Here is a 17,409-nt window from a genome sequence, read left to right as displayed (position 1 = left end):
ATCTTCAACAAAGGAGGCAAGAATAGGAAAGTCTCTTCAGCAAGTGGTGCTATAAAAGTTGGACAGCTACATGTAAATCAATGAAGTCAGGGAGTTCCTGTCGTGGCTCAGTGGTTAACAAATCCAACTGGGAACCATGAGGTTGCAGCTTTGATCCAAGGCCTTGCTCAGTGGGTTAAAGATTTGGTGTTGCCGTGAGCTGTGGCGTAGGTTGCAGTCGCTGCTCAGATCCTACGTTGCTGTGGCTGTGGTGTAGGCAGGCGGCTACGGCTCCGATTCGACCCCTAGCCTGGGAACCTCCATGTGCCACGGGAGCGGCCCTAGAAATGGCAAAAAGACCACACACAAAAAAAAAAATCAATGAAGTAGGACACACCTCACACCACACACAAAAATAAACTCAAAATGGCTTAAAGATGTAAACCTAAGCCATGACACTACAAAACTCCTAGAAGAGATCATAGGCAAAACAATCTCTGACATAAATCATACCAACAGTTTTGTGTATGTGTGTGTGTGTGCGTGTGTCTGTCTGTCTTTTTGCCTTTTCTAGGGCCGCTCCCGTGGCATACGGAGATTCCCAGGCTAGGGGTTGAATCGGAGCAGTAGCCGCCCGCCTACACCACAGTCACAGCAACGTGGGATCCGAGCAGCGTCTGCAACCTACACCATAGCTCACGGTAACACCAGATCCTTAACCCACTGAGCAAGGCCAGGGATCGAACCACAACCTCATGGTTCCTAGTTGGATTCGTTCACCACTGAGCCAAGACAGGAACTCCCTACCAATGTTTTCTTAGGTCAGTTTCCCAAGGCAATAGAAATAAAAGCAAAAATAAACAAATGGAACCTAATCCAACTTACAGGCTTTGCATAGCAAAGGAAACCCTAAATAAAAAGACAACCTATGGAATGGGAGAAAATATTTGCAAATGATGCGACCAAAAAGGGCTTAATTTCCAGAATATATAAACTGCTCATACACTCAACAGCAAATAAACAACCCAATCGAAAAATGAACAAGAACACTGATGTATGTGGAATGACTGGGCAATGGGGACCTGCTGTGTAGAACACAGAACTCTATCCAGTGTTCTGTGATAATCGATGTGGGAAAAGAATCTGAAAGAATGGATATATGTACATGTATAATTGAATCATTTTATAGTATAGCAGAAATTAACACAACATTGTAACTCAACCATACTTCAATAAAACTTTAAAAGAGGAAAAAAGAGCATTAAAAAAAAAGAAAAATGGGGAGTTCCCGTCATGGCGCAGTGGTTAACGAATCCTACTAGGAACCATGAGGTTGCGGGTTCGGTCCCTGCCCTTGCTCAGTGGGTTAAGGATCCGGCGTTGCCGTGAGCTGTGGTGTAGGTTGCAGACGAGGCTTGGATCCCACATTGCTGTGGCTCTGGCATAGGCCGGTGGCTACAGCTCCGATTCAACCCTTAGCCTGGGAATCTCCACATGCCGCGGGAGCGGCCCAAGAAATAGCAACAACAACAACAACAACAGACAAAAGACAAAAAAAAAAGACAAAAAAAGAAAAGTGGGCAAAGACCTAAATAGACATTTCTCCAAAGTAGACACACAGATGGCCAAGAGAAAGATGGCCAACGTGGAAAGCTGTTCAACATGGCTAATTATTAGAGAAATGCCTATCTAAACTACACTTTAGTACCACCCCACACTCATCAGAATGTCTATCATTAAAAAATCTATAAAATCCCCCATTGTGGCTCAGTGGGCTAAGAATCCGACTCATAACCATGAGGATGTGGGTTCAATCCCTGGCCTCGTTCAGTGGGTTAAGGATCCAGCGCTGCCACAAGCTGCAGCATAGGTCACAGATGTGGCTTGGATCCGGCACTGCTATGGCTGTGGGGTAGGCTGGCAAATGCAGCTCCAATTCAATCCCTAGTCTGGAAACTTTCATATGCTAAAGGTGTGGCCCTATAAAGAAAAAAAAAAAAAATCTAACAACAACAACAAGTCTACAAATAATAAATGCTGGAGAGGATGTGGAGAAAGGGGAACCCCCCTACACTGTAGGTAGGCATGTAAGTTGGTGCAGTCACTCTGGAAAACAGTATAGAGGTTCCTTAAAAAACTAAAAATAGAATTACCAATAATCCAGCAATCCTACTCCTGGGCATATATCCAGACACCAGACAAATCTATAATTTGAAAAGATACACGCACACCATGATTTTATACACATACACAAACACACATATGATAGCACTACTCACAATAACCAAGACTTGGAAGCAACCTAAACATCCACCAACAGAAGAATGGATAAAGATGTGGTACACATACAATGGAATACTGCCTAGCCATTAAAAATGAAATAATGCCATTTGTAGCAACATGGATGTTAAAGATTATCATACCAACTGAAGTCAAAAAGACAAATATCATGTAGTATCACCTGTACACTCCAAAATGCGATACAAATGAACCTATCTAGGAAACAGAAACAGACTCACATCCAGAGAACAGACTTGTGGTTGCCAAGGGGAAGGGGGATGGGGAAGGGATGGACTCAGAGTCTGGAATTAGTTGATGCAAACTATTGCATATACAATGGATAAACTACAAGGTCCTACTGTGTAACACAGAGAACTATACTCAATATCCTGAGATAAATCACAATGGTATTAACATGAAAAAGAATGTGTGTGTGTGTATATATGTATATATATATGTATGAATCATATATATTCAGCCATTATATATATGATATGCATTAAGTATATATGTATATACCTATACAGCAGAAATTAACACAACATTGTAAATCAACTATATTTAAATTAAAAAAATAATGGGGAAAGTGGGAACCCAGGGAGGGAGATGAAACAAAATTGAGTTGATAACTGGTATTCATGTTATAAAATCTACTTTTTTTTTCATTGTGGGAAAGTACACATCCTATAAAATTTACCATTTTAATCATTTTGTAGTGCACAGTTTAGTAGAATGAAGCACATTTTGCCACTTTTTTTGGTTTAAAATTCTCTAAAATAAAAGGTTAAAGTAAAAAATTTTTGAAGAAGCAAAAATAAAATATAGACGTTATTGAGCATGTATTTCAATGGGGCAAAAATGGTTCTTGGAGGGCAAAAAAAATCTTACCACTCATGTGTATAAAGCATAAAAATATACAGCCCATAAAAATACACAGTATATATGTGGTATTAAAATTTCATGAGGTTAGATGATCAGGAAAAATAATACCTAAAAAGTTTCTTTTAAAAAAAAAGATTATTATTTTTTTCATTATAGTTGATTTACAATGTTCTGTCTAAAAAAAGTTCTTTAGGGAGGTAAGAATCAATCATTTTGCCGAGTTAGGAATACCTAAATTAATCTCATTTCAGTGATAATTAAAATCCCTGGATGAAATAGCAAATCACAATGATGTTATCTCTTACCAACATATTTGTGAATGGCTCTAATCTTTGTTTGGCTTTTGTTTCTCCTAGCAGAAGTCACTAAAATCATTTAAGTGTAAAGAAAACCCTAGCAACAATTTTTTCAAGAAAGGTATGTGAATCATTAAGTTTTACAACACACTTCTTACAAACCAATAAAGTAAATTTATTTAAATTACTAAAATAGCTTTCAAAGTCATTTACAGATCAGCTGCTACAATTATTTTTTCCTGATACAAGTAATATTAGTGACTTTAAAATTATTTTGGTCAAAGAGACATTTAATAAAAACATCTGTTTCTCCATATAATACATATATGTATAAAATAAGCCTTTTCAAAAACTCTTATTTTAGAATCCTCTATAAATTAGAACATCTGACTTCTGATAGTCAGGAACAAATTACAGTGAGGGGTATAAATTTATGGATACTGGCAGTCCTGGAGGGAAGAAATGAGACCATACTGTACCACCACTCATTTACTCAAACGGTAAATGATGAAGCCACCGACAGGCTGTATTCTAAAAACAGTATTTTCATTTAATGGTTTGTAGACAATAAAAAAATAAGGCGGATCCAGAATTTTAGGATTCTAAGAAAATCAAAGCAGTTGACAAATAAGAAAGATGTTAGAGATGCAAAGTTAAAACCGAAATACTGTAGTAGTACAGTAATGAACAGTAGTACGTTTTAACATTCTTCACATAAGGTAAACTCCACTTCCTTTTCCGGTTGAGGCACTCTTAATAGAATTTATCACATGCATAGTAAATCTTTATATCTGTTATAAGAGTATCACTAAAGGACTTAGACTGCAGCAAGTAGACACACAGAAATTCAAATCCTTCAACAGCCCAGGAAAGCTAGGTAACAAATGGTTTACCAATAATTATATTTCTTAAAAAATACTCTCAGGATATGACCAAAATAAGCTTCTCTGAATTTACCCATTCTTTAAGAGCTGAGTGAACAAATACACTAAACCTTGTCACATACATGCTTCAAATCTTTGGGAGGACTAAAAATTTCTTAAAGGGGAACAAAAAGAAAATGTGGAAAACAAATCCCAATAGAATTCACTGAGAATGGATTTCACATATGTATGTTTGGCCAATCCTGAGTCTCAGTGGCTTATTTTAACATTTCATCTTGAAGACTTTTCCCCTCTTCCCTTCCCCATTCCACAACTTCTTCCTTTTCCCTTATCGCCTCTCCCTGCCGTCCCAAAATAAAGAAAAAAAACAAAACAAAAACTCCAAACACACACAGATGACCTTTCACTTCTTTTGTTCCTATAAGCAGAAGCTGACTAAGGAATTCAAATCTGAAAGATGTAAAAGAGAACAAAATGGAAAAACCCACAGTTGTGTTTAGGGAGCTGTCTTACTAAAAACTCAATCAGCTCTGAAAAACATCTAAGTTAAAAAATCAGGAGGATTCATAGGAAGGCACCTAATCCCCCCCCAACCCCCGCACTGGTCATACCACCACAAAAAGGGTTCCATCCAGAATCTAAGTAGATCCTCTATGGGACTGCATATAATTTATAGTCCTCAGATATCATTAACACAGATCTTAGTGGAAACAGGGAAACTATTCTCAAGTGACAGATAATTAGGCTGAATAAATGATTTAGAAGTTCCACGTTTACATAAGAACTTAAACTCCTTTAAAAAAAACAAAACAAAGTAGTTCTTCCATAAAGAGCTCCGAATCCTGTCTCTGGTTAGAAAGTCTGAAAGATTCGGAAGACTTGAGACATGATTTTCTCTTCTGTCACCCCTCATAAGCAGATGCCCCTTTTCAGGTCATTTTCAGGTTGGACAGGCAGGACCAAGTGAGAAATACGGCTCCAGAGTCCATTCAATTTGTCTGGGTCCATATGTTTGTAGGAGTCAGGTGTGTCTGAGTTGGTGAACTTAACTTGGAGGAAATCCCTCACTTTTTCTTCAATTTCCTTGAGGCCTAGACTGGTTCCGAGTGTCTCTTCCTCCAACAAGACAGTCAGGACTAAGGCTACATCTTTGAAGGCTGCATTTTCATGGTCACAATACTTATAGAAGATCAAAGTCGAGCCCGCAGGCAGTGACTCAAAGCGGTGTACCACAGCTGCATTCTGGCCATTTGTGAATCCATTGCTCAATTCCTCATCCACCTCTTGTTTGACAATATCACTGTCTTGAGTAGCTTTGCCCGCCCCATCGATCCGGATGGCAGGGACACTGCGGAAAGAAGAATAGGCATCAGCAATTTGTTCACTCAAACACTTCAGTGCTTCTTCAGCATCTCGGGCAGCAGTGAGCAGCAAGATAGCAGGCTGAGGCCGAGGTTGAGAGCTATTAAGATGTTTTTCCAGGAATGTTTGGCTCCTTCTCCACAGCTTCTCATCTTGACCTTGGTACTTATTCATCAGTTGTTTCATCTGGTTCTGGAACTCTTGAACAGCAGTGGTTTCTGCCTCAGAAGTACGACTGAACCAAAAATTCCCAATGGCAAGAGCAACTATCACAACAGGGAGCCACCACCACTTTATCTTGAAAAAAGATGTAGTTTTGGCTTGTCCAGTCACTTCTGTTCAGGAAAAAAAGAAATGACAGATACAAATATTATTTTCTTAGATTCAAGGGCAAGTGACTTTTAAAGCCAGCATTAATCTTTACAAATATTTGATTTAAAGAAGGGAGCTGATAATTTACTTCCTTTTTTTTTTTTCTTCTGGCTACACCAATGGCACATGGAAGTTCCCAGATCAGGGATTGAACCCATGCCACAGCAGCAACCTAAGCCACTGAAGTGACAAAGCTGGCTCCTTAACTCATTGTGCTACAAGAGAACTCCTAATATACTTTCTTAAAGAAATTATTTATCATATGTGTATTAAGTTATGTGTATGAGTATGCATATGTATCCTCAATGTCAAAATGACAAGTCTTAGAGGAAAAAGCAGAATTTAAATATACGAAATGGGAAACTTTCCGTTGTGGCTCAGCAGCAGTGAACCAGTGGACCTGTGTCCACGAGAATGAGGGTTCAATCCCTGGCCTTGCTCAGAGGGTTAAGGATCCAGCATTGCCATTAGCTGTGGTGTATGTCACAGATGTGGCTCAGATCTGGCAGTGCTGTGGCTGTGGCCTTAAGTCAGCAGCTGCAGCTCTGATTTGACCCCTAGCCTATGAACTTCCATATGCTGTGGTATGGCCCTAAAAAGAAAAAAATAAAAGCAAAATAAATAAATATATGAAATGGCACATGCAAGTCAGAAAGAACACAATTTATAAAGCAAAATTCTATAACTACTGCTAATACTGGGAGGTGAACAATAAATATTAAGACACTTCACAAAATAGTTTCAAATTTGGAAACAAACAGGGCTTATTATCCAGTGTCATTTTTTGAAGTATATAAAGGGATAAATAAAAGGGTAAATAAGTGAAATCTTCCTACGTGCATCCTAATGTTCATTGTAGCACTATTCACAATAGCCAAGACTTGGAAACAACCCAAATGCCCACTGACAGATGAGTGGATTAAGATGCAGTGCCTATAAATGATGGAATACTACTCAGCCTCGAAAAAGAATGAAATAATGCCATCTGCAACAACATGTATTCAACTAGAGATTATCATACTGAAATAAGTCAGAAAGAGAAAGACAAGTACCATATGATATCACTTAATCTAAAATACGGCACAAATGAACCTATCTACAAAACAGAAACAGACTCATAGACACAGCAAACCAACTTGTGGTTGCCAAGGGGGTGGGGGGAGGGAGTGGGATGGACTGGGAGTTTGGGGTCAGTAGATGTAAATTATTACATTTAGAATGGATAAGCAATGAGGTCCTACTGTATAACACAGGGAACTATATCCAATCTCCTGGGACAGACCACGATGAAAAGTAATACAAAAAAAAAAAATATATATATATATATATTACTGAGTCACATTGTTGCACAGCTGAAATTGGCACAACACTGTAAATCAACTCTACTTTAATTAAAACAGAGTCAATGAAAAGGAGGAAAAAAAGTAAGTGAAACCCTCCATATGTTTTAATAGCTAGCTGTCCCTTTAATTAATTGCACTGATGCTGTCTGTCTTCTGCGGCATGAAAGTTAACATTGGTAAATTCACTTTGCAATTCATTCCTAATTCTTTTCGGAAATGATACCAATTTATATTTACTTAGTGCTTTTCAGTTTATAAAGCATTTTCTCATATATCATCTCATTTAATCATTTAACATGAAAGCCTCAATACTTTTACCTCTTTCTATTTATTGATTGACTGCTTCAGAGTAATAATTGTAACACGGACCTTTTAGAGCAAGAGTTCTCAAAGTGTGTTTGGTGGGATCACTCAGAATCTCTTCAAAGGGGTCCTTGAGGTTAAAGCTATTCTCCTAACACTAAGATGTTACTTGCTTTCCCCCACCATGTTGACATCTGCACTGATGGTGCAAAAGAAAACTAACTGATGCTTTAGATGAATCACAGGGCAGTGGCACCAAACTGTACCAGGATAGGCTTTGTATGCTTCATGGCCAGGTATTCAAGGTTATCAGTTTCACTTAAGAATGTCCTTCATGAAGCAGTTAAAAGTATTTATCTTACTAGGAGTTCCTGTCGTGGTGCAGCAGAAATGAATTTGACTAGGAACTATGAGGTTGTGGGTTCGATCCCTGGCCTCGCTCAGTGGCTTAAGGATCTGGTGTTACCATGAGCTGTGGTGTAGGTCGAAGACTTGGCTTAGATCTGGCGTTGCTATGGCTGTGGCTGTGGCAGGCAGCTACAGCTCCAATTAGACCCCTAGCCTGGGAACCTCCATACCACAAGGTGTGGCCCTAAAAAGACAAAAGAGAAAAAAAAAATTTATCTTACAAAAATTCAACCCATGAGTATAAATCTTCACATTCTATACGAAAAAATGAGATGCGTATGTAAAGCACTTCTGTTACACTGCACACTACCAGGGCTGTCTCAAGGAAAAGAACTTGGTGCAACTGAGTTGTGAGCTGAACTAGGGCTTTTTGCACAGAATTTTTACTTGAAAGGATAACAGACAATCTATGGTTAATTAGACTTTTCTATCTAGCAGACATTTTCTTGAAAATAAACAAGGTGAGCCTGTTGCCTTTAAGAAAACAACTGACAATATTTGTTCCCAGTTATAAAAATTCAACGTTTCAAGTGAAAACAAGGATTGTGGGAATATCTGCTTTCATGAGTCTAACGTTCCCAATACTTAAGACTTTTTGTCTTGAGGAGTTCCTGTCATGGTGCAGTGGTTAATGAACCCGACTAGGAACCATGAGGTCTCCGGTTCGATCCCTGGCCTTGCTCAGTGGGTTAAGGATCCGGCGTTGCCGTGAGCTGTGGTGTAGGTTGCAGACGTGGCTCGGATCCCGCGTTGCTGTGCCTCTGGCATAGGACGGCGGCTACAGCTCTGATTAGACCCCTAGCCTGGGAACCTCCATATGCCATGGGAAGTGTCCCTAGAAAAGGCAAAAAAAAAAAAAAGGACTTCTTGTCTTGAGACTGGTGGTGATCTTAACAAATGTGATCTTTTTTCCCCTAATTTAATTTTTATTTTATATTGGAGTACAGTTGATTTAAACGCTGTGTTAACAGTTTCAGGTGTACAGCAAAGTGAATCAGTTATACATATACACATATCTTTTTTTTCAGATTCTTTTCCCATATAGCTTATTACAGAATACTGAGTAGAGCTCCCTGTGTTTTAAGTAGGTCCTTGTTGATTATCTGTTATTTATACAGTGTGTATATGTTAATCTCAAACTCCTAATTTATCCCTCCCCTTACCTTTCCACTTTGGTTACCATAAATTTGTTTTAGAAGTCTGTGAGTCTCTTTCCCTTTTGTAAATAAGTTCATTTGTATCCAATGTGATCTTTCTATTTTGTATGACAAATGTGTCAGCATTTGGAAGATCTACACAACTTAGTGAACCAACATTTTCCAAATGACCAGTGTATGGTTCACATTCAAAGTACTAGAAAGACCAATGGGTTTTAATACAATAGAAAGCAGAAACTTCATTACTATGGTTTCAGATTTCACATTTCATAACATTTAGAAAATACCACTTGAGTTTTATAGAGTATCAAAAGAGATCCACAACTGTCCGAAGACTATAAAAATTTTACGTATCTCTACAAAGCTGCGTTTTTTGCAGATACTTCAACCAAAACAATACATTGTAACAGGCTAAATACAGAAGCAGATATGAAGCGCCACCTCCAATTTATTAGGCCAGGTACTAAAGAGATTAAACACAAAGCAACCTATCACTCTTCTTACTATATTATTTTAAATCAAAATAATAAACATTAAAACACTTTTCAATTTTAATTTTTAGGTAAATATGGACAGTATAACCCATCTTTTAAAAGAAAAAGGTGTCTGGGGTACTTATTAATTTTGCTAGTAGAAAAGTGGCATTAAGGCCAAAGAATCTGGAGATCCCGTCAGGTCATGGCTCAGTGGTTAATGAACCCGACTGTATCCATGAGGAAGCAGGTTCGATCCCTGGCCTTGCTCAGTGGGTTACCCAAGGAGCTGGCATTGCCGTGAGCTGTGGCATAGGTCGAAGTCACAGCTTGGATCCCGCGTTGCTGTGGCTGTGCTGTAGGCCTGCTGCTACAGCTTCAATTGGAAACCTTGCTTGGAACCTCCATATGCTGTGGGTGTGGCCCTAAAAAGACAAAAGACAAGAAAAGTAAAAAAGACCAAAGAATCTGAGAATCACTATTATTTTCTTAGTACTCATTCAGGATAATAGACAGGTTTAGAGAATTAAAGACACTTGCCCCAAGACCAAAGAGAAGGTAAGGGGTCCAATCTACTTCAAACATAGGTTGGTAACTCTAAAAACAATGACAATTTCATTACGTCATGCCATGTGCATCTTTCTTTTGACTCAATAAGGTTCACTTAGTTAATAGTATTAGTTGCTTTATTTATTAACTTTTAGTTTTGGTTTTATGGATAATAAAGGGGAGGGGGAAACTAGACGTTGTTTCATATAGTTTGTCCTTAAAGACTTTCACTGCTAGTAAAAATACATACTTTTTCCTTTGAAGTGTTCAAAATACAATTCTTCAAACAGCATTATTTAGTGTCAAAAAAAATTAAAAATCATTATGATCAGCAATTTTAGAGACTCACTTACTAAAAGCTTGAAGAGACAAACTTACGTTGGCTGGAGGTTGACGGCGACTGGTTTCCAAACTCTGATTTCTGAACACTGTCATCTAACGATAGGAGTGATAAAGACTGTCAATTTATGTTTCATAATTTCAGTATTTCCAATAGAAAAAGAAAATGCAAACTCCACCAAGAGAAAATAAGGCAGAGATCAGCCGGAAACAGAAGAAAAAGCAGAAGATCTGAGCGCCCATTAGATTGACAGCTGCTTGAGACACAAGATCTATTTCTTTCATAATTATTTATGGCATGTAATGGTCTAGTACAAAACATACACTTTATGCATTAGTTTTGTGAGAAAGCCTTGAAAAATTTGACCCAAATGATTTAATGCGAGTGGTGAAACATCTGGGACTAAGTTAAGAAGACAAAGAGGAGTTCCCGTCGTGGCGCAGTGGTTAACGAATCCGACTAGGAACCATGAGGTTGCGGGTTCGGTCCCTGCCCTTGCTCAGTGGGTTAACGATCCGGCGTTGCCGTGAGCTGTGGTGTAGGTTGCAGACGCGGCTCGGATCCCACGTTGCTGTGGCTCTGGCATAGGCCGGTGGCTACGGCTCCGATTAGACCCCTAGCCTGGGAACCTCCATATGCCGAGGGAGCGACCCAAAGAAATAGCAAAAAGACAAAAAAAAAAAAAAGAAGACAAAGAAAATAAGCATAACTATAATAAAAGGAAATAAATTATACCATCTGAAAAACTGCCATATATTGAACGCTTGCCTGGTGATGATGCTGTAAAGAGGGAAAGAAGGACAAAATATGGATTACGGATTACTGAGCTTTCCGGTTAAGGCATTTTGAGGTAAAACTCATTAATGCTCACTATTTCTACCTCAGACTGATTCAAACACCACTTCTGGTGCTTCTGAACATTTCAAATATCAGGAATATTTTAAAAATTACATTAAAGAACTTTTCACCATTTCTGTCATCAGACAACTAATTCTTTTTTTTTTTTTTTTTGTCGTTTTACGGCCACATCCATGGCATATGTGAATTCACAGGCTAGGGGTTGAATCAGAGCTGTACCCACTGGCCTACACCACAACCACAGCAATGGGGAATCTCAGCCGTCTCTGCGACCTACACTACAGCTCACGGCAACACTGGATCCTTAACCCACTGAGCAAGCTCAGGGATTGAATCCACGTCCTCATAGATACTAGTCGGGTTTGTTACCGCTGAGCCACGGTGGGAACTCCAACAGACAAGTACTTCTGTTTTAGCTTTGCAGTTCAACAACAGATTTGAAAAATAACTTTCTTATAACTCTATCGAATCTCTATTTCCATCATTACTTTAGAAAGTAAATTAAATACTATCCAACTCTTCCTTTTTATCTTTCATCTTTCTTGGCATGGCCACATATTTAACATTTAAGAGAGGGAAAATGGAAAGTCAGGGTTCAGAAGGTGAAGAGGCTGAGTTATTTATTTGTATGACCTACATTTACCAATACTGCCATCTATCACCTGCCTAGAGTTCTATAACTTTTATGTGTATAAGTAATTTTTCTAGAACCCTTCCACAGTTTTCATTTGACAAACACTGGACTAAGTGGAGGAATAAAATTAGCACTGCTAAGATACAGAAATAGCCTTATTCTTGAATCACATGACAAAAAAAAAAAAAAAACTTAAAGTGAAATAAAATTACATCAACCTTAACTCTAAAGGCATATTATTTTGCAATTGCTAGTTTAGTCCAGGAAATTGCATCATTTTAGAAGCTTCTAAGTTAGGTTGTCAGAGTTAAAACTGCCTTACTTAAGAAAAAAAAATTCTATCAGATAATGTTTATCTTGAATACCTCACTACATGATTGCAAAGATCAAATAAAATATGAAAATGCTGTGAGATGCTACACTATGGTGATATTAATCATGAAGACTTGTTAAATAATATTATGAAACATGTAACATTTACATAACTCACAGAACATAAAATTAAGGAAACAAAATTAACACAAAAAACTAAGAAAAACTCCCATTTTCAATAGCATCGAAAAGAATAAAATATTTAAGAATATGATTATCCAAGGAGGTGAAAGAATTATATACCAAAACCTCTAAAACACTGATGAAAGACATTAAAGCAGACACAGACAAATGGAAACACATCCCATGGTCATGGATTGGAGAATTAATATTATTGAAATGTCCCTACTACCAAAAGCAATCTACAGATTTGGTACAATTTCTATCAAAATTCCTATGGCATTTTTTACAGAAACATAAAACAATTCTAAAATTTCCTATGGAACCACAAAAGATCACAAAGAGCCAAAACAACTTTGGGTAAGAAGAACAAAGCTGGGAGCTCCTATTGTGGCTCAGTAGGTAAAGAACCTGACTAGCATCCATGAGGATGGAGGTTTAATCCCTGGCCTCGCTCGGTGGGTTAAGGATCTGGCATTGCCATAAGCTGTGGCATATAGTGTAGATGCAGCTCTCTCAGATCTCGTGTTGCTGTGGCTATGGCGTAGGCTGGCAGCTGCAGCTCTGACTGGACCCTAGTCTAGGAACTTCCATATGCCACAGGTACAGCCGTAAAAAGAAAAATAAAGAAAGGGAGAAAAAGAAAAAACAACAAAGATGAAGGCATCACACTTCCTGATTTCAAAATCTATGACAAAGCTAGTGTCATCAAAACATTATGTTACAGCCATAAGAACAGACGTACAGTCCAATAGAAGAGGACAGAGAATCAAAAATAAACCCATGAAGATATGCTCAACTGACCCTCAACAAGAGTGCCAAGAATACACAATGGGGAAATGACACTCTTCAATAAATGGTGTTGAGAAAACTGGACAACCACGTACAAAAGAATGAAACTAGACCCTTATCTTATACCATACACAAAAATCAACTCAAAATGGATTAAAGACTTAAACTAAGATCTGAAATACAACATTCTCAGAAGAAACATAAGGAAAAAGCTTCCTGAAGTTGGCCTTGGCAATGATTTCTTGGATATGACACCAAAAGTAAACAACAACCCACTGGGTTATATCAAACTTAAAAAGCACAATGACATGTGATCAAAATCACAATGAGATACCACCTCACATTATCAAAGTTGACTATTATCGAGAAACCAAAAGAGCAAGGTGTGTTGAGAAGATGAGGACCCCTATACAGTGCTGGCGAGAAGATAAATTGGTGCAGCCCCTGTGGAAAGAGTAAGAATGCTCCTTAGAAAGTAAAAAATGGACCACCATATGATCTAGCAATCCCACCTTTGAACAAATATATCCAAAGGAAGTGAAATTAGGATTTTGGAGAGATATGTGAACACCCATGTTCACTGAAGAATATTCATAACAGCCAAGAAATGGAAGCAATCTAAATGTCCATTGACAAATTAAAGAATAATGAAAATGTGATACACACACACACACACACACACGGGAATTATTCTTTGGCCTTCAAAAAGAAGGAAGTCCTGCCACTTTTGACAACACAGAGGACATTATTCTAATGAAATAAGCCAGATAAAGGTGGACAAATACTTTATGATAACATTTACATAAGGAATCTAAAATAGTCAAATTCATAGAAGCTGACAGTAGAATGGTGGTTGCCAGGGGCTGTGGCAGGGGGGAATCAACAGATAGTAGTCAAAGGATACAAAATTTCAGTTAAACAAGATGAATAAATCCTAAAAATCTACTGTAGAGCAATTACCTTGTACTATATATTAAAAATTTAAATATATAAAATTAAAAGGGTAGATCTTATGTTAAGAGGGTAGATCTTAAGTGTTCTTACCACACACACACAAATAATAAGAAATAAATGATGGGAGAAAACTTTTAGAGGTGATGGCTATGTTTATGACGTAGATTGTGGTAACTGTTTCAGAGGTTCATTCTTATCCCCAAAATTATCAAGTTGTATACATTAAATACATAAATTGTATACATTAAATGTATGTGCATAAAATAGTTTAAAAAACATATAAGGGTAGCAAGTAAAGGAAACTACAGTTTAAGGGCATGTGAAACAATAATTTTTTTTTGGTCTTTTTAGGGCTGCACTAGTGGCATATGGAAGTTCCCAGGCTAGGGGTCAAATTGGAGCTCTAGCTGACAGCCTGGACCACAGCCACAGCAACATGGGATCTGAGCCACGTCTGCGACCTATACCACAGCTCACGGCAATGCCGGACCCTTAACCCAGTGAGCAAGGCCAGGGATCGAACACGCATCCTCATGCATACTACTCGTGCTTGTTATCGCTGTGCCATCACAGGAACTCCCAAAATATAATTTCTTTAGGAAAAAAAATCTGGAATTCCCTTTGTGGCTCAGCGGAAATGAATCTGACTAGTCTCCATGAGGACACAGGTTCAATCCCTGGCCTCGCTCAGTGGGTTAAGGATCTGGCGTTGCTGTGAGCCATGGTGTAGGGTTGCAGACATGGCTTGGATCTGGCGTTACTGTGGCTGTGGTGTAGGCCAGCAGCTATAGCTCTGATTCGACCCCCAGCTTGGGAACTTCCATATGCTGTGGGTGCAGCCCTAAAGAGACCAAAAACAACAAAAAAAATTCCATCAAGATAACATTTATCTTGAAAAACTTAATCCATGGTTGTAAAGATCAAATGAGACAATATATAAAAATGTTAAGTGCTCTTCTATGATGATTTTAATGATGTAGAATAGCTAAATAACATTTATTATATAACATGCAATATTTATATAATTCACAGAACACAAAGTTAACAAGGTATATACTGCTGGGGTAGCACAGTGTTTAAAATTAAACTCTATCTTATTAAAAATATTATTAGAGAGGGAGTTCCCATCATGGCGCAGCAGAAACGAACCTGACTAGGAACCATGAGGTTGCGGTTCGATCCCTGGCCTCGCTCAGTGGGTGAAGGATCCAGTGTTGCTGAGAGCTGTGGTGTAGGTCGCAGATGCGGCTCAGATCTGGTGTTGCTGTGGCTCTGGTGTAGGCGGGCAGCTGTAGCTTTGATTAGACTGCTAGCCTGGGAACCTTCATATGCCATGGGTGTGGCTCTAAAAAGCAAAAAAAAAAAAAAATATATATATGTATATATATATAATTAGAGACACTAATACAAATGCCTAAAAAACAGATCTTTTTAAAAAGATAGGCCATAGAGCTTTTCTAGTACATAAGTATGGTAACGATCACACTATAAAAGCCAAGAGAAGAAGACATACATCTTTCATAGTTATTACTACTGAATGTTACACAATATACTGTTAACAATAAATAAGCATTAATTATGTGGTGTATTTAGACTTAAAAATTGTGTTCACATATATAACAAGCTCATTAGGAGTTCCCATCGTGGCTCAATGGTTAACGAATCCAACTAGGAACCATGAGGTTGCGGGTTTGATCCTTGGCCTCACTCAGTGGGTTAAGGATCCAGCACTGCCATGAACTGTGGTGTAGGTCACAGACGTGGCTTGGATCCCACGTTGCTGTGGCTCTGGTGTAGGTTGGAAGCTACAGCTCGGATTAGATCCCTAACCTGGGAATCTCCATATGCTGCAGGTGCGGCCCTAGAAAAGACAAAAAGACAAAAACAAAACAAAACAAAACAAAAACAAGCTCATTAGAATCACCTAGTTATAAGCACTATTGTCCCGACTTTAAAGTTAAGAAAACTGAGGTCCACAAAGGTTAAGTGGCTTTATCAAGATCACTCAATCAGTAAGTAGAAGAGCTGGGGCTGGAACCCAATACTCTAACCCGAAACTCTCCTCTTTTCTCTACACCACTTTTGGAGACAGGTTCCAAAGCATGTGTTTTAATGAAGCACAGACTCAGAGGTCTGACTCTCCATAGACAGTCTTCCTTATTCTCACTGCTTTATCTCCTGGGAAACAAGAAAAATAAAGAGGGCGGTTCTATCTTTCCCAAAAGGTTTGGATACAGGGAGAAACCTAAACTGGGACCTGTCTACCCAGGGAACTGGTGCTAACGTAGGCTGATCATAATGATCTAAAGTCCGAGGTTCTTGAATACCTAAATCTGAAAATGACTTTTTTTTCTCACTGATGTAGGCAGAAGTGTATAGTTAAGACAATGAGATATGAATCTTGGAATGCTAAGGAAAAGCTTTTTCAAATGATCTTAGATTGAAAAGGAATCTAAAAGGCTGTTTGGAAACCACTGCAGTCTTCTACTTTGAAAATTCTTTTTTCTCACTGTTCTTATCTTAAAGTCCTTGGGAGGTCAAAAATCTAAAACATTTTATCTGCATCTTAATGTGCAAACTTCTGCTATATAATTTCTGTTTAACTCTCAAAGTCCTATATATATGGTAGATGGCTATCAATCAGCATACAACTATTTAAGCCTTAAGTATACACGCTTAAGGCAAAGGAATGCAAACAGATAAAATACTACAAATGTGCTATCGATTTAGCAACCATAAAAATCTATTTCTACATTAACTTGATCTTTAATACAATTTTTTCCCTTCTGCCTTGTATTTGTACAGTGTCTTATTAGAGAAAATAAAAGTACAAACATTTTTTGGAGTTACCGTAGTGGCTCAGTGGTTAACGAATCTGACTAAAAACCATGAGGTTGCAGGTTCGATCCCTGGCCTTTCTCAGTGGGTTAAGGATCCGGTGATGCCGTGAGCTGTGGTGTAAGTCGCAGACAGAGCTCGGATCCCGCGTTGCTGTGGCTCTGGTATAGGCTGGTGGCTACAGCTTTGATTCGACCCCTAGCCTGGGAACCT

The 17,409-nt window shown here is 38.4% G+C and overlaps 1 protein-coding gene across 2 annotated transcripts in view; it reads right to left on the bottom strand.

The window, feature by feature from the left end:
• Positions 1-3,591: 3,591 nt before the first annotated feature.
• Positions 3,592-17,409, bottom strand: part of TOR1AIP1 (torsin 1A interacting protein 1) — a 51,301-nt gene continuing 37,483 nt past the window's right edge. Inside the window, exons 9-11 of one of the 2 annotated variants that reach the window (XM_047753818.1) lie at positions 11,364-11,408; positions 10,667-10,723; positions 3,592-6,018 (exon numbers count right to left, since the gene is read on the bottom strand). In XM_047753818.1, the coding sequence (XP_047609774.1) occupies positions 5,231-6,018; positions 10,667-10,723; positions 11,364-11,408 (890 nt within the window). In that variant the 3' untranslated portion in view covers positions 3,592-5,230. The remainder of the gene's footprint in view (positions 6,019-10,666; positions 10,724-11,363; positions 11,409-17,409) is intronic. The other variant, XM_047753819.1, reaches the window with a different exon arrangement.

The sequence above is a fragment of the Phacochoerus africanus genome, chromosome 11, assembly GCF_016906955.1.
Source record: "Phacochoerus africanus isolate WHEZ1 chromosome 11, ROS_Pafr_v1, whole genome shotgun sequence".
Classification (NCBI taxonomy): Eukaryota; Metazoa; Chordata; class Mammalia; order Artiodactyla; family Suidae; genus Phacochoerus; species Phacochoerus africanus.
This window is presented reverse-complemented; position numbering and strand designations above follow the sequence as displayed.